Source organism: Brachypodium distachyon, chromosome 4 (assembly GCF_000005505.3).
Source record: "Brachypodium distachyon strain Bd21 chromosome 4, Brachypodium_distachyon_v3.0, whole genome shotgun sequence".
Taxonomy (NCBI): domain Eukaryota; kingdom Viridiplantae; phylum Streptophyta; class Magnoliopsida; order Poales; family Poaceae; genus Brachypodium; species Brachypodium distachyon.
Genome location: NC_016134.3, coordinates 16,426,106 through 16,445,393, shown reverse-complemented (window position 1 = coordinate 16,445,393; position 19,288 = coordinate 16,426,106). Strand labels below are relative to the sequence as shown.

The 19,288-nt window shown below is 55.1% G+C and overlaps 1 protein-coding gene across 1 annotated transcript; it reads right to left on the bottom strand.

Annotated features, from left to right (window-relative positions):
* Positions 1-622: 622 nt before the first annotated feature.
* Positions 623-4,578, bottom strand: LOC100838816 (myosin-binding protein 7). The gene is made up of 3 exons (XM_003575893.4): positions 2,993-4,578; positions 1,081-1,127; positions 623-998 (listed from the first exon to the last, which is right to left on the bottom strand). Exons 1-3 carry the CDS (start codon positions 4,184-4,186, stop codon positions 902-904), a joined length of 1,338 nt encoding a protein of 445 aa, XP_003575941.1. The 5' UTR covers positions 4,187-4,578; the 3' UTR covers positions 623-901.
* Between the last annotated feature and the right edge of the window lie 14,710 nt (positions 4,579-19,288).

Genomic DNA, 19,288 nt, shown 5'->3' with positions numbered 1-19,288 from the left:
GGGGTGAGGGGAGGGGACGGGAACAGAGGAAAAAACGATTCGACCCAGTAGCAATTTCAGTGTGAATAGCGAATAAGTGACAAGGGTATTAGGGCGGAATTTGTTCCAGCTCCAGCCGAAACGAGAAGCCTCCAAATAGGTGCTTCTGCTGCCTAGTGCAAATGGGGCTGGAGCTTGCTTCCAGCTGCTGCAAGTTTGCTGCTTGTTTTAACTTGTTGGCTTCTTGTCTCTATAAGCTAAATAAGCACGAGCTGCATCCTAAACAAAACCCTTAGTTCAATCGCTTCGCCGGTTACGTACGCACGCACCATTGGCTTCGTTTCAGGTCTGCTGCGGCACCTTCCTGTTGAATTCCTACGGCCAGTCGGGGGTGATCAGCTGGGCATGCCTGCTACTGCACATCGACGGCGTCATAGTGCTGACGGCTTCCATTGAACAGCTCTTAATGCTCCATCACCAGCAACTTGATTTCCCTGCCTATTGTTCTCCCTGTTACACTGATAATTCTTAGACAGATAATAATTCAATTTTAGATTGTTCAAGATAATCTGTAGCTTTGAAACCCAGTCTTCTACAGATACCATTGCTAAGCTAGCACTGCTTCTGAATTATGAGCTCGTTATTTTACTTTGTACAAATGCATCATTTCATACTTGGTTACAAAAATGAATTATCAATGGGAGAACAATAGGCAAAGGAAATCAAGACAAGGCTTTAGATGTTCAACTATATTGCCAGACCAAACCAACCAAAGAATGTATGGACAAAATTGGTGAAAAGACATGCAACAATGGCAGCATTTTTCACAAGCTGTATGTTCAGGAAACAATCATCTGGATGAGCATCACAAAAGCGCGGCTGAGCCTTTCCTCGACTGAATATAATCAGTGAATGGCCGCTCCTAGATTTTCTTAAGAAATCTTCTGTTCCTATGTTTGCGGGGCCTGTCAAGCAGCAGCATAAGTCCAACATAGCTTCCGCAGAGACCAAACGGATACCTGCGAAAGATGGACAGCAATGGTTACATACTGAAAAGTTTAGGGCAGCCGTTAACCTATTGAGACATATTTGAAAACTCACTTGATGCGGTCTGATTTCCTTTGTCGAGAAAAGACAGATGCGATCCACTGGAAGAAACATAAAAGAAGCAAATCAGCAAAGAAAATAAGGTGTCCCCTGTAGTTCCCATGCAGCATTAATATCTAATAGTTACCTCACAAAAAAGGACTAATATCTAATAGAACTGGAGTTCAAAAGATGCAAATAAATTTAGTGGACCATGTACTATCATAAAACGAACTGGTTTGATCCTTTTTCCTCCTTTGTCGACCGTCCCCATCTTGCTCACAGGTGGGTCAGTTAGTCAAGTTTAGAGAGATGGGAACACATAACAAATTGGCTAAAGGGATACGCCCTGTAAATTTAACTTACACATCCATACCTCCCTCAAACACACAAATTTACATAACAGCGTTGCCAGGCACCACGAGAGCTATGGTGGGTTATAGTCAACTGTGGGTAGGTAAAACCTCATGCTTATTAGTCAAATGTAACATCACGATGCAATTCTGACACCTCACATGTTGATAACAAAAGGTCACTCTCACTTATTTCCCTTTGTTTACAGGACATTTGGCAGCAGACCTGGCACTACAAATACTAAACATTCTGTCATGATCTAGTTCTGACACCTCCCTTATTGACAACGTAAGTTCACATATATTCCTTTGTTTACACGACATTTGGTAGAAGACCTGGAAGAAAAAAAATACTAAACAAATAGACTGTAGGAATCAGAATCTTACTTTCAACTTGATTCAATGTTCTCAAGCTAACTGGCTTTGGGAGAGGGGAGGGGGGGAGGTATTATTTTTAGGAAAGGAATATTAATTTGTTTAGTGCTTTCGTGCAACGTGTAGAAGTAATACATGTAAGACACACCAATCTTACAACTTATGCATGCCAATCAATAGTAAACAAATGATGTATTTAAAAAGAAGTATGTAAAAGTGTTTCAGTCAAGCAAAAGAACTGTGGACAACTGCATAAAATCTAATGGACTTAACAATCCTTATTGGTGATTTAACTTCCATATACAAAAAGGTGATCCATCATATTCAGGTATATCAATGGGTAATAAGGCATCAACAATATTTTATAATCAATAGAATGATGTAATCAATAATGACTCTCAAGCATCTACAAGAAGAATCTTCAGTCAGAACAGCATAAACAAATAGCTGCTACTTGAAATATTCAAATAAAGTAAATTCGCCACAATGGCCTGACCACGTGTATTCCCAAATTAAATAATATAAAGGGCTGCCAATTAATATTAATAATGAGACTGAGAGTACTAGCACCCAACACATTTTAAAGAAGATGGCAATGAGATACTCCTTCCTTCCCATTTTAGCATGGGGATAGATTTTGCCCTTCCCCAAATTATAAAGTGAGTTGCCGATTCCTCCTGTCTATTCCGTTTTTACCACCCACACACATGTGCAATTAAAAGCCCTGTCCTTAATTAGCACCGTCCCACAAGCCCATCGACCAGTTGATACACGAGAGATAGAGGTCCCCTTGGTATTTGCAAAAAAACTTAATCCGTTCTCTAAAATGGGAAGGAAGGAGTAAACTGGTTCATTCATCCTGCGAAATAAATCAACAAGATTCAATCCGCTCCACAGGGGTCGAACCCCGCGCTCCGACCATTGGACTATCGGCTATCGCCAAGTTCTCAGAACCGTAAATCAATTATGACTTTCTTTCTGTTATATTCAGCTATAAAGCCCGTATGGTAATTCACTAATTGTATTCGGGGCACGTACTACGATACCTTACCACATGCCTAAATTACTATTATAGTGTCCAATGCCATAATTATTACACGATACAATGAAGAGCGCAATAATGTGCTGGTTTAGTATAACTGATCAGGCCATATAAACAATTTGAGCATTTATAGAAGCACAAGATCAAGCAGGTTTACCTTAATTACAGTCACAATGAAGAGCTTAGCGACGGAAGGCTGCCTCTTCACCACCTTCCTCTGTGCCACGACCACTGATTGTGGAGCTGACTCCATTTTTGATGGAACTACTGGAAATGGTGTCGAGTCCTTGCAGATTTGCTGAGCAATTTCCTTGAGCATCACAACCTGCGCCTTCTCAGCTCCCATCGACATGATTGCATCCCGCATCGACTCCCGATCTGCCTCCAGTGCTTGCAGCCTTGCACTGAGCTTCTGAATCTCCTGCTCCTCAGACCATGCCCCAACCCTACCCACAAAGCCCACCTCGCTTGGCGCCTCAAAATGGCAGCAGTCGTCAGGTGTGGCGACAGGCACGCCATGCACCGCATCAACAGTGCATACCCGGTCACAGTCATCATCCCGGTCCGAAGCACCATGCTCCACCATGAACGGGAACTCATCAGCCAGTGCAATGCCACCGTTGAATGCGAACGAGCTGTCACCAGAGAGCGCGCGTACATGACGTGAGCGCCGCGGTGTTGCGCTGATGACCCCCTTGTCTGCGGCTCGGCTGGGCATTCGGTTGAGCAAGTGGTGGGTGCGCGGGGTGCCGACGTCGGAGGCAGGGTCGGGGTGGTCGATGCGTCGGACGGACGGGCAGCCGTGGTCGTCCGTGAAGGGGTGGTGGTCACGGCCCCCGCCCCCCTTGGGGGAGGAGGGGAGGGAGGACGGGGAGAGGAAGCCGAGCTGGAGGAGGCGGGCGCGGCAGGCCCTGAGCTGCGCGGAGAGCGAGCGGACGTCGGCGTCCCTCCGCGCGATGGCGTCGTGTAGCTCGGCGATCTCGGCGGCGTCGTGCGCGAACCGGTCCTCGGCGAAGCGGCGGAACTGGCGGGCCTCCATCATGGCCTCCGACTTGTCCCGCTGCAGGCGGAGGATCATGTCCATGGCCTCGCTGGCGGCCTCGGCGGCGGCCCCGCGCTCCGCCTCCAGCTCCTCGTGCAGCTCCGCGATGCCGGCCTGCTGCCGCGCCACCGCCTCCCGCAGCGCCGCCGACTCGTCGGCCGCCTCCACCCGCGCCACCGCCTCCGCCGGCAGCTTGCGCTTGTGGAGCGTCACGCGCGCGGGGCCAGGGCCAGCCACGACCGCCGTTGCCGTTGCCGCCTGCTGGCCCCGCTCGTCGTCCTCCTCCCTCCCGCCGGGGTCGCTCGCCATGGCGGGCACGCGCGCATCCGGCGCGGAGGCGGCGGTTGTGGGGGCCGGGGGCGTGGACCGTGTGGTCAAGAGCAGGAGCGGCGCGGCGTGAAAGGCGGCCGGGGGTGCGACGCTCAAGGGGGTTTGCGGCTGGCTCGGTGCTGGCTTTTTTGCTTTTACTTGTTTCCTTTTCCGTTGGCCAAAATCCGGGTGCGCGGCGCGGGCACGGAAGTTCGATCTCCGCCAGATTTGGATGGGGATGAGAGGAACGGAGGCCTGGAGGACCAGGCTGCGGCGCCCGTGCACGCAGGGATGCGATATTTCGGGCAAGACGGCGGGAGCAGGGGGTTGGCGGCGGGCGGGCAGAGGGATTTGTTTTGGGAAGGAAGCAGTAGTAGCACGGGGGTCGCAGGGTCGGGCCGTCGGGGGAGGATGAGACAAGAAGGGGATGCGTTGGCGTGCCGGCCCGGGACCTCGTGGCTCGTGCTGCCGTGGGCCAACGGTGCCTTGGGCGCGTGTGGGTTGGAATTTGGAAACTTGCACGGACGAGAAGGGGCGTTTCTCAATTTACCCAAAGAAAATTGTTTAAGCTCGTTTGGTTGTAAAGTAGGATTTGTTCGCCGACGGGTAGCTAAGCTCGATTGTCATCTTCCTTTGCTCGGACGTTTACAGCTAGCTATAGTTCACGGCAAGAGATTAAAGAAAACGACGAGGATTCCCTTTGATGGGTTTGGCTGATTTTGGGTGGACAAACGACGAGGGAAAGAGGAATGGACTCCAAGACCATCTACTCCCTCCATTCAACGATACAAAGTGTATAGATTTTTCTCATTTGTTGCACGATACATCTTATTTTTCTCTTGGTACCCGCATCCGTTCCAATAACTATTCACATCTATTTATTATTAACTCAATATAAGTGGTCAGCACTAGAAACGAAAGCTGCATTGGTCCAAGTGCACAAATCTATATGAGATGTATTTTGGAATAGAGAAAGTAGTATATTTCTTACTTTTAAAAGTTTCTTGGCCGGGTAGACAAAGAAAAAGGATGCAATGGTGTCCAGAATAGATTGAGAAATAAACACATATTTTGCTATGGTAAATATACAATTTTTATCACATAAAGAAAATTCATGCTTGAATGTTTTTTACATTTTTCTCCAAAATTTGTGTGTGAAAACAACATTAACTTTATGGAAAGAACCAACACAGAATATAGTTTTAACAGAAAAATCATAGAAACAATAAGCAAAGTATGGCTCCATGTCAGCCCTCCGGTGTTGCCCTCCACGCCAGCCCAAGTCTAAATGCGGAAATCACGCATATTGAGTACATGGAGTCCACCGGTGTTGTTCTCCACACCAGCCCAAATCTCAGCGCCGTGAGTACATAGATCCCACCGACGTCGTCCTCTACCTTCTGAACGACGTTCAAGCTGAGCTGCCGTAAGGAAGGCGGGAGCTCTTGTACAGAGAACTCCATTGTCGTCGTGTTCAGCACTGCAATCCTCTCTCATCCCTTGAGATTCCAGTATAATGATTTGTTCGCTTCCATCGCCCCGGAGTCGGCAAAATTGGCCGGACTGGTTCGTGAGGCCAACGACTTTGTCCCAACAGATATCATTGGAACAGAGTTGAAATGCGCGCAACGCAGGGGAGATGCCATCTCACGTAATACGTACTACCTGGAACAACGAAGAGTCACCATGTTCGGCGATGAGGCCGTAACCTATGAAAGGAGACCCAGCGCCGGGTCAACTGGTCAGTGATCATGAGCTTTCGAGACTCCCAGCTACTCAACAGGATACGGCCGCTGCGACGGTCCAAGACCTGACACACGTTGAGACACACCGCCATCTGTGATGTGGGAGGAACGAAAGGACGAAGTCGCTGCGCACGGCGACGCTGCACTCGGGGGCAGAGGGGGTGAGGAGATGGACATGGTGGTTCTCCTAGTGGTGGAGGTGGCCGTTGGAGCATCAGATTAGAAGGGTGGAGGAGACTGCCGGCAGCGCAGGATGCCAACAGAGGAGTTGAGCGGCGATGACTTGCAGGTTGAGCCTCGAGTTCTCCTTTCTTTGCGCGATGCATCCCTACATGTTAGTTTATATGGCGGACCTTGGGCCATCCCGATCACCCTCCCCTTAATAACAAATGTGTGAAACACGTATTTTAGCCTTATCCCTCTTTTCTCTTTTTTTATTATAAAAAAGGAAATCAGAGGGATACTCGAGGACACACATATCCTGGTGTCCTGGGATGTCAGTACATGGATACGGCGGGTCTGACCGTATGATTGCTCTGGAGGTTTAACCAATGACCAATCATAATAGATTTTAACTCATCGGTAGACAAGTTCTCGGCTTAGACTTCATGGAAAAACACAACTCTTACAAGATAAAGAAAATTAATGCTTAAATGTTTTTTACATTTTCCTCCAAAATTTGTGTGGGAAAACAAAATTAGCTTTATGGAAATTGGAAAGAACCAACAGAGAATATGGTTTAACATAAAATCAAAGAAAACTAAAAAAAATATGGTTCCATGTCAGCCCACCGGTGTTGTCCTCCACGCCAGCCCAAGTCTAAATGCGGAAATCGCGCATATTGAGTACATGGAGTCCACCGGTGTTGTTCTCCACACCAGACCAAATCTCAGTGCGGAAATCACGCATATTGAGTACATGGAGTCCACCGGTGTTGTTCTCCACACCAGCCCAAATCTCAACACGGCGAGTACATAGATCCCACCGACGTTGTCCTCTACCTTCTGAATGATGTTGAAGCTGAGCTGCCGTAAGGAAGGCGGGAGCTCTTGTACAGAGAACTCCATTGTCGTCGTGTTCAGCGCTGCAATCCTCTCTCATCCCTTGAGATTCCAGTATAATGATTTGTTCGCTTGTGTCGGAGCACGAAATTCCAGTACCAGGGATGTTGGACACCCCTTTTTGGTTTGGTGGAGGGCGAGGGGATTGCTCCGGTGATCGCCGGCATGACGAAAGACACGAAGTGTAGACACGTGAGTTTACCCAGGTTCGGGCCACCCGGAGGCGTAACACCCTACGTCCTGCTTTTGGTTGTATTCATGAGTTTAAGTGTGTACATAGGTTGCCGGGAGGTTCCCAGGCTTTTCTACTTGTCCCACTAAGGGATTGGCTACTTGGATGAATGCCGAGCTAAACTCTACTGAGCTTGAACTGAACCAGAACCCTTTGACCGGTGGCATTGGTCGTCCTCCTTTTATAGCCAAGGGGATACCACAGGTGCCGATGTATGCAACGCGACACGTTAACTACATGCGTGTCATCGCCACAAGATTTACTCTTCTGTTGATCCTCGCTGGGTTTCATGCAGCGCCCAGGCCACTGTGCGTGGTAAATTAAATGAACCGTATGGTAGCCGCTCTAGCCTTGCTGAGCAAGCCTCACCTTGCCTATGTGACTCTTGTCGGTACATTAAATGCACTGTCTCTGCTGCCTTCACTGTTCCGCTGACCCCACGTGCGAGCCCAAGCTCCAGTAGCCGGGAAGCTCCCCAGTACCGTTGCCTGGCCAGCTGCGGGAGCAGCGTGCTGCCAACTTGCCGGGATGACGCTTCCTGGGTAGCCGTTGTGGTGGTTATCCTTCTTATCCTAATCTTGGTCTTGACGTTGTCAATGGTGTCAGAGCTTTCAACCTCTAATCCAATGGTCTTGCCAGTGAGTGTCTTCTCATAACCCCATTGACCGTTGTCTCGAGGGTGCGACGCGCTTTCCGGGTTCGCCCTTCCCGGGAAGTCATCCTTGCGGGGACTCTGCAGCTGCGACCCACACATCCGGCATCACTGGGACCCCGTGGGCCACTGGTGCGACAGCTTCCATTGCCCCAGAGTCGGCAAAATTGGCCGGACAAGTTCGGGAGGCCAACGACTTTGTCCCAACAGATATCATTGGCAGAGAGTTGAAATGCGCGCAATGCAGGGCAGACGCCATCTCACGAAATACGTACTACCTGGAACAACGAAGAGTCACCATGTTCGGCGACGAGGCCGTAACCTATGAAGGCAGACCCATTGCCGGGCCAACTGGTCAGTGATGATGAGCTTTCGGGACTCCCAGCTACTCAACAGGATACGGCCGTTGCGACGGTCCAAGACCTGCCACACGTTGAGCCACACCGCCATCTGCGATGTGGGAGGAACGAAAGGACGAAATCGCTGCGCTCGGCGACGCTGCACTCGGGGGCAGAGGGGGTGAGGAGATGGACATTGTGGTTCTCCTAGTGGTGGAGGTGGCTGTTGGAGCATCAGATTAGAAGGGTGGAGGAGACCGGCGGGAGCGCAGGATGGCAACAGAGGTCGAGCGGCGACGACTTGCGGGTCGATCCTCGAGTGCTCCATTCTGTGCGCGATGCGCCCTTACATGTTAGTTTATATGGTTGACTTGACCTATGCAACAGGTGCTCCCGCTCGTTTTGAGCGGTTGGATGGAGAAGCAATTAATGGCCAAGATTAGATCAAATATACCCGTTTGTCATTTTGCATTTAGGCCCTTAAAGTTTATAGCGAATCAACCCCCACTCCCTCCTCTTTGCTGTTGTTTTCCTTTACACCCTTCAGTTCTGTTTAAAACTTTAAATCTACTCCAAGTTCACAAGTCAGGTCGTTGTACCAGATACGTCTCTGTTCTCCACACCGGCCATCCCAAATCTCAATGCGGAAAGCACACATATTGAGTACGTAGAGCCCATCAACGTCGTCGTCTCCATTCTCAATGACTTTTGTAGCTGAGATGCCAGAAGAAAGGTGGGAGCTCTTGGACAGAGATCGAACTCCATTGTTGTCGTGTTCAATGCAGCAATCCTCTCTCCTCCCATGATATTTCAGTATAGTGATCTGTTCGCTTGCATCGCCTCGGAGTCGGCAAAATTGGACTAGTCGCGAGGCCAGCTACTTTTTTCACAACACATATCACCAAAGGATCGGTGAAGAGGCCATAACCTACGAAGAGAGACCTAGCACCGGGTCAAGCCGCACCGCCATCTGCGATGTGGGAGGAAGGGGAGGTCGAAGTCGCTGCGCTCTGCAACGCAGCTGGCGGTGGCAGAGGGGGTGAGGAGATGGCCAGGGTGGTTCTCCTACTGGTGAAGGTGGCCGTTGGAGCACCACATGAAAAGGGTGGAGGGGACTGGCGGCAGCACAGGATGGCAACAAAGGAGTCGAGCCTCGAGTGCTCGTTTATGTACGCGGTGCGCCCTACAGGTTATGTTTTTATGGTGGACCTTGGGCAATCCGGAACCCCTCCTCCGTACCACAAACGTGCCAAACACGTGTTCTAGCCTTATCCCTCGTTTTCCTTTTTAAAACAAAATCAGAAATCAAAGGGAAACATGTCAGTGTGTGGATACGGCGGGATTGGCCGTATCGATGCTTCGGAGGTTCAACCAATGACTAATCATATGAACTACATAATAGAAATAAATGATCAGTAGTACCACCCACAACCATCTATATTTCTGGCCTTTTAAAGTTTCTTGGGTAGATGCAAAAAAAGGTTGAAATGGTGTCCAAAGTAGATGGGGAAATAAAAGCATAAAATACACAATTCTTACCACATAAAGAAAATTCCTCCTTCGATGTTTTTTACATTTTTCTCCAAAATTTGTGTGGGAAAAACAGCATTACCTATATGGAAGGAACCAACTGAGAATATGTGTTTAACACAAAAATCGAAAAAGAAATTAACTATGGTTCTATGTCTGCCCACGCATGTTGTGCTCAACACCAGCCCAAATCCAAATGCGGAAGTCGCACATATTGAGTACGTAGAGTCCACCCTTGTTGTTCTCCACACCACCCCAAATCTCAATGTGGAAAGCACGCATATTGATTATATAGAGCCTCCTCTCCCTTCTCAATGACGTTGAAGATGAGCTGCCATAAGAAAGACAGGAGCTCTTGGACAGATAACTCCATTATCGCCGTGTTGAACGCATAAATCCTCCCTCCCTTAAGATTCCAATATAATGATCTGTTCAGTTGCATCTCCCCGGAGTCAGCAAAATTGGACTGGTTCACGAGGCCAGCGATTTGATTCCCGCAGATGTCACTGGAGAGTTGAAATGCGCGCAGCCCGGGAGATACCATCTTGCAAAATACAAAATACAAACAATGTGGAACAACCAAGAGTCACAATGTTCGACAACGAGGCTGTAACATATGAAGGGAGACGCTGTGTCGGGTCAACAGGTCGGCGACGACGAGCTTTCTGGACACCCGGGTACTCAGCGGAACGCGGCCGTTGTGGCTGTACAAGACCTGCCATGTTGAGCTGCACCGCCATCTGTGATGTGGGAAGAAGGAGAGTGTGAAGCCGCCGTGCGTGGCAGCAGAGGTGGTGAGAAAATGAGCAGGGTGGTTCTCCTGGTGGTGGAGGTGGTCGTTGGAGCAGCAAACGAGGGTGGAGGGGACTGGTGGCAGCGCAGGATGCCAATAGGAGAGTTGAGCGGCTGGGATGTCTTGCGGGTCGAGCCTCGAGTGCTCCCTTTTGTGCGCGGCACGCCCCTATAGGTTAGCTGTTTTTGGTGAGCCTTGGGCCATCCCGATCCCCATCACCGTATCACAAACATGCCAAACAAAAGTTTAGCCTTATCCCTCCTTTTCCCTTTTTAAGAACAAATCAGAAATCAAAGTGTACTCGGGGACATACGTATCTCCTAGCCTTCCATATATTCCAGAAAATTGCAGTAGTACAATCCACGGCCATTTTTTTTTTCTTTATAAAATTTTAAGGGTAGACAAGAAAAAGGGTTGAAAGTGTGTCCAAAATAGATGTAGAAATCCATATTTTGTTATGCCCAATTCAAATCTTACCACATAAGGATAATCAAATCTTGCAATGTTTTTTACATTTTCCACCAAAATTTCTGCGGGGAAACAACATCAGCTTTATGGAAAGAACCATAAGAGAATATGGTTTTAACATAAAATTCATAGATAAATAAACAATGTATGCTTCCATGTCAGCCCACGGGTGTCTTCCTCCAAACCAGACCAAATCTCAATGCGGAAAAAGCGATATAGTAAGTACATAGAGCCTACCGACGTCGTCCTATCCCTTCTCAATGACGTCAAAGCTGAGCTGCCGTAAGAAAGTAAGAAAGGCCGGGGGCTCTAGGACAGAGAACTCCATTGTCATCGTGTTGAACGCAACAATCCACTCTCCACCTTCGAGCTTCCAGTACAACGATCTGTTCGCTTGCATCGCCCGGGAGTCGGCAAAATTGGACTGCTTGCAAGGCGAGCGACTTCGTCTGTCGCACCAGTGGCACCTGGGGTACCACCGTAGCACGACGCGTGGGCTTCGCCTCCGAGTTTCCGGGAAGGTCTCATCCCGGGCAGCAACTAACAGCAGCCCGGCAAGCTACCAGCCTAGAGGGGCTAGCGGGGCTTCGGGGAATATTCCCGCCTGGGCACCTCCCGGGAAGCCACTTGCCGGGAGGGGGTTCCCGGGTGTGGTCAGGCCTAGGCGCCTCCCGGGAAGCCATTTGCCGGGAGGAGGGGTTCCCGGGCACAGGCTCCCGCCACAGGGGTGGGGCCCAGCGGGCAGAGCAATGGTGCCACGCGGGCGCGTGCCAGGCGTCAAGTGCGCAGTCTCGCCAGGGCGAGGAGTGAGGCGCACGACGCATTAAATGAGCCGATAGGAAGGGCGTTACCCGTCTAAGTCGGGTGAACAGTGGCTGTCCAATCCTACTTTTAGGGTTTTAGACCCCTAGCAGCGGAGTTGGCGCTCATGCATGCTCACCAGCGCACCGAAGGGGAGTTGCCATGTCTCCCTGCTTGACACTTGTAATGCATGCACTGTGGCACCTGTGGTATCCCCTTGGCTATAAAAGGAGGACCCCCGTCGACGGTCAATGGGTTGGTTGTTGTTCGTTCGTTCGAATCCCAGTTGGCTCCAGTAGGCCATTCTTTGGGTTCAGTTCGATCAGCTCACAGTTAGCTTCTAGCTTTAGCGGAGTAGGGTAAGGAACATTTGGCCAAAAAGGAGAGAGTACTCGGGAACTCACCCGGCCACCTGTAAACACTCGGTTTTGCAATAATACGGGCTCAGACAAGTAGGACGTAGGGTTTTACACCTCCGGGTGGCCCGAACCTGGGTAAAAACGTGTGTGCATGTGTTCCTAGCTTGCATGCATTCTGGGTGGATCACTTTGCAGTTTGCGTACGCCATCGGCCACGCCGGCGATTGCTGGAGCGATCCCCGACGCCCCTGCCGAACCTAAAAGGGGGCGTGCCAGCACGCCCCCGGTGTCGGAGCCCCGTGCGACGACATGCTCCCAGTATATATCACTGGAAGAGTAAAATTGTATTCCATGCAGCCATGACACGCATCTAGGCAACGTGTCACGCTACATGCAATGGCATGTGGTATCCCCTTGACTATAAAAGGAGGGCCAATGCCGCCGGTCAAAGGGTTCGTTTTTAGCTCGGTTGGACCTCGGTAGATTTCGGTTCTATTCAGTGTAGCATTCACCGAAGGAGCTTAGCCCTTGGAGGGACAAGTAGCCAAGCCCGGTAACTTCCCGGCAACCTGTAACAACTGTATTAAGAAATACAACTCGAAGCTGGACGTAGTGTATTACACCTCCGGGTGGCCCGAACCTAGGTAAGAACTCTTGTGTCTACACTTCGTGTCTATCGCCACGCCGGCGATCGCGGGAGCGATCGCCTCGCCGTCCACCGAACCAAAAAGGGGGTGCTCGGCATCCCCGGTGCCGGAGACCGTGCTCCGACATCTGGCTGGCGCGCCAGGTAGGGGGGCGTGCAAAGAGCTTCTGGTGACCGTCGGCGTCCTCGTCGTCCCCACCGGCGTCCTCGCCTACGACATATTCAACGACTAGCTCGCCATGCCGTCCAAGAAGGCAGACGAGCCTCGGGTCGACTTGCGCGACACTCTCGCCATGCGCACTCGGTCCCATGACGCTGCGCGCACGTCACAAGTACAAAGGGACTAGGTGTCCCCTCCACGGCAGCAGCAGCTGTCGCAGCTGCCCCCTCCACCTCCTCGGCCGTCGGTAGACAATCGGCCAAGGGGGCCTGCGGCTCCCAGCGCCGGAGCCAGCCGCGCGAGCGGCCACAACGCCGCACCCGCCGTCCAACAAGCGCACTCGCGGGGCGAAGACGCGCAACGGGAGCTGCGCCATGAGCACAGCGCGTCGCGTGCGACACCGACGGAGTCTCGATTCACTCCCCCGTGGGCACCGGGTGACCAGGCGAAGGGCAGCCGGTCGAAGAATCGGCAGCCTCGCGCCCAGACCCCGGCGGAAGCCATCATAGCCGCGCGTGTTATGGTGCGCTACGAGCCACCGCAAGGCACGCCGACGCATGAAGCATGGAGCGCGGAGCTAGACGCGCTCCTTGCACTCGCCGCCCAGCAGCCGCAAGGCGAGGGCGCCCTGGCTGGTTCAGGCCGGGGGCAGAACCTGGGACGCGGAGACGCGCCCCGCGTCTCGGGGCAAGGAGAACACCCTCCCCCGCTGGGAGGGCAAGGAGGCGAAGATCCCGTGGGGTCCTCGGATTCGTCACCAACCGTTACGCGGGGTGACGCGTGAGGCGTCCTGAACGCCCGCCAGCAGGAAGACCTCCGCCAGCGCTTGGAGCGCCGGCGTCAGCGTGCGGCAGAACGCCCGCGCCCAGAGGAGCAGGAGGACGCTCCCATGGGCACCGAGGACGGCTGCGCCGCGTTTACTCGCGAGCTGCGCTGGGTGACGTGGCCCCGCAAGTTCCGAGCGCCGGCGCTCGAGACGTACGACGGGACCGTGAACCCCAAGGATTTTTTCCTGACCTACACATTGGGCATGCACGCCATTGGCGCCGACGACAAGGTCAAGGCCAACTGGTTCCCGATGGTCCTCAAAGGATCAGCGAGGACTTGGTGGCTCAACCTGCCCGCCGGGTCCATAGCCTCCTAGGCTGACCTGCGCGAGCAATTCGTGAACACGTTCCAGGGCGGCTACAAGCGTCCGACAACCATGGCGGAACCGCACATGGTCGTGCAGAAACCGGGGGAGACGTTGTGGGACTTCACCAACCAGTTCTCATACCTCTCCTACTCCATCCCTGAGGCGGAAGCGGCCGCCATCATCAACACGTACGCCATCAACGTCCGCGACCCGAAGATGTGTGAGAAGCTCAACACGCACTGGATTCGGACCACCAGGGACCTCTACGCCCTCGCGCACAAGTGCGCGATGGCCGAGGAAGGGCGCTCGGCGCCTGAGCTTGCCGCCAAAGCAGCGGCAAACCCACCAGTGGGCTCCCGGAAGAAGAGCTCCCGGAAACGCGGCGGTAAGCAAGTGCTTGCCGCGGAGCCGGGGGCTCCCCAGAGGCCCGCCAAGAAGGCGGCGTCGGCAGGAGCGTCGGGCAGCAAGCCGGCAACGGCCGTGCTCTGCCCCATGCACACCAACGCCACCCACGAAGCACAGGACTGCCGCACTCTCTAGACCATCATGGAGAAGCGCGAGTAGCGCCACGAGGAGCGCCGCGCTGCCGGGGCTTGCTTCAACTGCGGGGACATCAGGCACCTCTCCCGGGACTACCCTAACAACCCCACGGCGGAGCAGGCAGGGGTGCAGCCGGCGGCGACAAGGGAGAACCTGCGGGCGGTCGCGGCCAGGCCCGCGGCGGCAAGGACCGGCCTCCTTGGGGACGCGACACGCCTCGCGCCGAGCAGCACGGGGATGTCTCCAGCGACGCCGACGCCGACGAGCCGGGCTTCCAGGAGCCTCGCGACATCGCTTGGATCCACGGGGGAGGCCGTGAAGTGGCTCATGCGTGAGGTCTGCGCCCTCCTCCCCAGCGTGGAGGCGCAGCAGCCGTTGAGGTGGTCGCACGTGCCGATCACCGTCAACTCGGACGGTCACCCGATCCGTCCCTTGGGTTCAGGGGTGCTCCCCCTCGCAGAGTCGCCGATCATAAACAACGTGACGGTGACCAAGGTACTGGGGGACAGCGGGGCAAGCCTCAACCTGCTGTCCGCCAAGCTGGTGGAAAAGCTTCAGCTCTCCCTAAGCAGATGAAGCCCACCGACCCGTTCCGGGGGATTAACCCCGGAGTGGTGCAGCCCATGGAGCGAATCACGCTCCCGGTGACCTTCGGTGCCCGGGAAGCGTTCCGGACTAAGCACATCATTTTCGATGTGGCTCACATCCCGTTGCCGTACAACGGGATCATTGGTCAGCCAGCGCTGATCAAGTTCATGGCGGCAACGCATTGCGCCTACGGCGTGATGAAGATGCCGTCAACATACGATGTGCTCTCCATCAAGTGCGACCTGAAGGGCGCTGCTTGGTGCGTGGGCGAGGTCGTGAAGACCTCCGTGGTGGCGGATCCCGGCGACTACGACGTTGCCGGGAGCGAGGATCCACTTGTGGGTGAACAACCCGCACAGAAGAAGGCGCGAGCCGCTCCCGGGCAGGATGCCGGGGGCAGCTCCAGCTCCAGCCCGCGCGTAATCAAGGGCACGAAGCTGAAGGAGGAGGGCACCAAGGTCAAGAAGGTGCCCCTGCATGCCGGCAACGAGGCACACACCGTCTCCATCGGTGCGAGCCTCGGCGACAAATAGGAAATCGCCCTCGTCGCCTTCCTCCGGGAAAACTCTGATGTGTTCCCTGGGAGCCGTCGGATCTTTCCGGAGTCCCCAGGGAGGTGATCGAGCATTGTCATCTTGGTATTGTCATCGTCGATCAGCCGGAGTTCCTGTCGCGCCATGTCAAGCTCGCCCTGAAGGGACGAGCTGGCATCTTGGGCAGCCTTGAGCTGCCCCGCAAGCTCGCGCTCCCGGGAGCGGGCCTGGTCCTGCGGCTCCTTCTCCCGGCGTGACGAGGCTTCGGCTGCTATTGCGGCCGCCGTCCCCAGCTCTCCGACCTCGCGGCGAAGGCGCTGGATCTCCAGGGAGTAGCCGGACAGTAAGTCCGTCTTCTCCCAGAGACGCCTTTGGAACGAATCCAGAGCCGCCTGGTGCTCCTCTTCGCTCTTGGCGTGTGTGGCCTTCACCAGCTCGAGCTCCCGCTGGTGCTGGAGGACCTGCGCCTCCGGCACCCCTTGCACAGCAGGCGTTGCCCTGGCTTGCCGCGCCTGCTGGAGCTCCTCCCGGAGCCGCTGCAGCTCGGTGCGCTGCTCCTCCGCCTCCCGTCGCGCTGCACCCCGTTCCGCCACTACGCAGGCGTGGTGTTGATGCGCGTCGTTGAAGAAATCGACGAACATCCACTGCTATTGCTGGATGTTGTCGATCACTTGGTGTCCCTGCTGGAACACGCTGGGGTCGAAGGTGATCCAACCCCAAGTCCGCCCGGCGAGGTCCCCTGCTCCCAGGCTGAAGGCGGCTCCGGTGGAGGAGGAGGACCCCGCCGTGACCATCTGCGACCCGAGGGCGCGTCGGGATTTGACGGTGCGCCCCCGGCATGGCCGAGCCCCGCTGCTCCCTGCTCGTCCGAAGGGGCGAGCTGGGGGTTCAGGGACTTCCCCAGGGCACCACCGCCCGCCCCGGCCGGCGGAGGCTGCTCTGTGTCGCCCGCCTCAGGTGGCGCCCCTTGCGTGGTGTCACCTGTGGCAGCAGTCGCAGCCTCGGCAGGCGCCGTGGCCGAGTGCTGAAGAGCTCCAACGGAGCAACCTCCGCCGGAGCATCGTCGTCGACCTCGCCCGTAAGGTCGATGACCCGTCCCTCTGTAGGCGCGGGCGCAGCCGGAGCCCCTCCGGGAGCTGCACGAACGGCACCTATGTCAAGAATGGGAAATGGCACGAGTAGATAGAAGAAACACTGTAACTCGCACATACCTGCCGCCGGGCCGGTGCCCTGCGAGCTCGAATCGGGGACCCTTGGGTCCCCAGCGGCCGCTTCCGCCGTCACAACTGCCACGTCAGCGGCATCTTGGTCGCCGCCGCCCGATGCCGGGCGAGGCTTCTTGGTTGGGGCTGCCGACGACGTGCTGGTCTGCCCCCTCTTCCTTGACGAACTGGAAAACGCAAAAATAAATTAGTCAGGCACAAAATAATTTCGCGAAATCAAATCTGTTCTGGATGACATCGGACTTACCCCGCCGGCTTGAGTTGGAACACCCTGTCCGCCAGGATGCTCCTCGCCGGAGGGCCGCTTCGCGCGGGGGGAGCCGTCGGAGCTGCCGGGGTGATCGGGGCGGCTGCTGAAGCCGCACGACTACCTACGGAGGCCCCAGCCCTCGCATCGCCGTGAGGCTCCTGGAGCTCCGGGCTGGCCTCCCGCCTGCCCGCCCGCTCCACCGCGGACCGCCTCACCAGGGGGACGTCATCTTCCTTGTCGTCCTCCTCTGGCATGACCCCGCCGGCTGCCAGGGGAACGTCGTCATCGCCGCCGTCGTCGCTGAGGTTTCCTCCGACGCCCAGCAAGGAGTCGTCGGAGTCTGAGCCCTCTGCCTTGGCGGAGGCCTGGCCTTGGCCCCCTTTCCCCGAGTCGGCAGCCGGCCCCTTGCCCTTCTGGGACTTGGGCTGCGGGGGGGAAGGTTGTGCCAAGGGGTCCTCCATGATCCCCCACTCATCGCAGAGTGGGAGATTCCGGGCTCCCGGGTTCGGGATCCCGGCGTGGAGCGAGTTCGCTCTAGGTGGGAGCAGCCGGTAAGGTTCGTCCAAGCCGGTGATACCCTTCACCCAGAACTGCACTTCCTCCAGGAGGAGGTCCGTGCGCTGCAGCCGGGTCCAGTCGCCGGCCCCGGTGTACATCCACGCTGGATGCGAGCGCCACTGCAGGGGGGCCACGCACCTCCCGATGAAGTGGCACGCCACATCCGTGTCTGTGAGCCCGGCCTCACAGAGCACCTTGATCTTCGCACAGATCAGGGCCAGCTCCTCGTCATTCGGGTCGCGGAGCGTCCAGTCGTCAGAGCCCTTCGGAGGCCTGAGGGGCTCCTCGTGGAACTCCTGGAGCTCGTCGGTGCGCACCCAGCACCAGTCGCGGCGCCATTCGTGTTCGATCTTCTTCTTCCCCAGCTCGATGAATTCCAATTTGATCCTGTCGCGGAATCGGAACACTACCTCCGAGGACAGGGGAGCCTTCTTCTCCACCCTCGGGTAGTAGTAGTGACGGAATAGCGCCACCGACGGCATCACCCCCACGAACGCTTCACAGAGGTGTTGGAAAACAGCCAATGTGAAGAACGACGTGGGGTGAAGCTGGGCCATAAGGAGCCCATAGGACTTCATGATGGCTGAGAGGAAATAGGAGTGCGGCGGCACGAACCCGGCAAGGATGAACCTCCCGAAGAGCCGGAAGTAGTGCCCGTCGCGCTCCAGTCCGACGAGAAGGACCCGCGTCGGCCCGTGCTCATTGTGCTTGGTGACCAGCGCCAAGTCCAGCTTGTCGACCCCCTCGCCGTTGTACCCGGGGTGGAAGAAGGCGAATTTAGCCCGCATTTCCTCCTCCTTCCGGGCCCTGTTCGACAACTCCTTCTTGCCGGCCTTATCCCCTTTGCTGGTGCTCCCCTTGGGACGGTTCTGGCCCTTGGAACACATCAGCGGAGGTGGAGAGGTAGTTCGGTTGGAGTTGGGGAGCGGGGAGCTTGGGAGGAGGTGATGGCAAGAGCGAGAGACAATGGGGAGTGCCCCGCCGCCGGCCTCGGGTATTTATCGGGGCTGGCAGACTGCAACGGGCACCCCCACGATCGGCAATAAAGAGCCCTAAAGAACCGGAGATTAAGAGGGGGGTGCACGACGTGGCCTTAACTCTCTGGTGATTAAGGGAGATAAGGCATGAAATCGTGCGCCCGACCGTTTCGCTCGCAAAAGTGGAGCTATAAATGCGGCCCACGAGGCCGGGTGCCAGGGGGTTTTCCCCCTTTGGGACCCACGCGTCGGATAGGGCATAGCTCGGCACCCGACCGAGGATAGCACTTGCTGGAAGCTTCAAGGCTACCGGCCCACGCCCGGGGGCTACTGTCGTACCTGTGGCCCACGAGGTCCCACTGATACGGGACGCGTGGGTCGCCAGTGACGGAGCCCCATCAGGAAGGACTCCCAGGAAGCGATGAGCCCAAGAAGCTTTCCTCGAGGAGACGACCCCTAGTGAAGCTAAAGCTAAGGGCCAAGTACAAGATGCTCCCGGGAACTCCCGGGAAC

Coding starts and splice junctions, on each gene's coding strand:
- LOC100838816 (XM_003575893.4), bottom strand. CDS start 4,186: ATGGCGAGCGACCCCGGCGGGAGGGAGGAGGACGACGAGCGGGGCCAG. Junction 1,128..2,992: donor TCATTGTGACTGTAATTAAG/GTAAACCTGCTT, acceptor TGTTTCTTCCAG/TGGATCGCATCTGTCTTTTC. Junction 999..1,080: donor AGGAAATCAGACCGCATCAA/GTGAGTTTTCAA, acceptor CATCTTTCGCAG/GTATCCGTTTGGTCTCTGCG.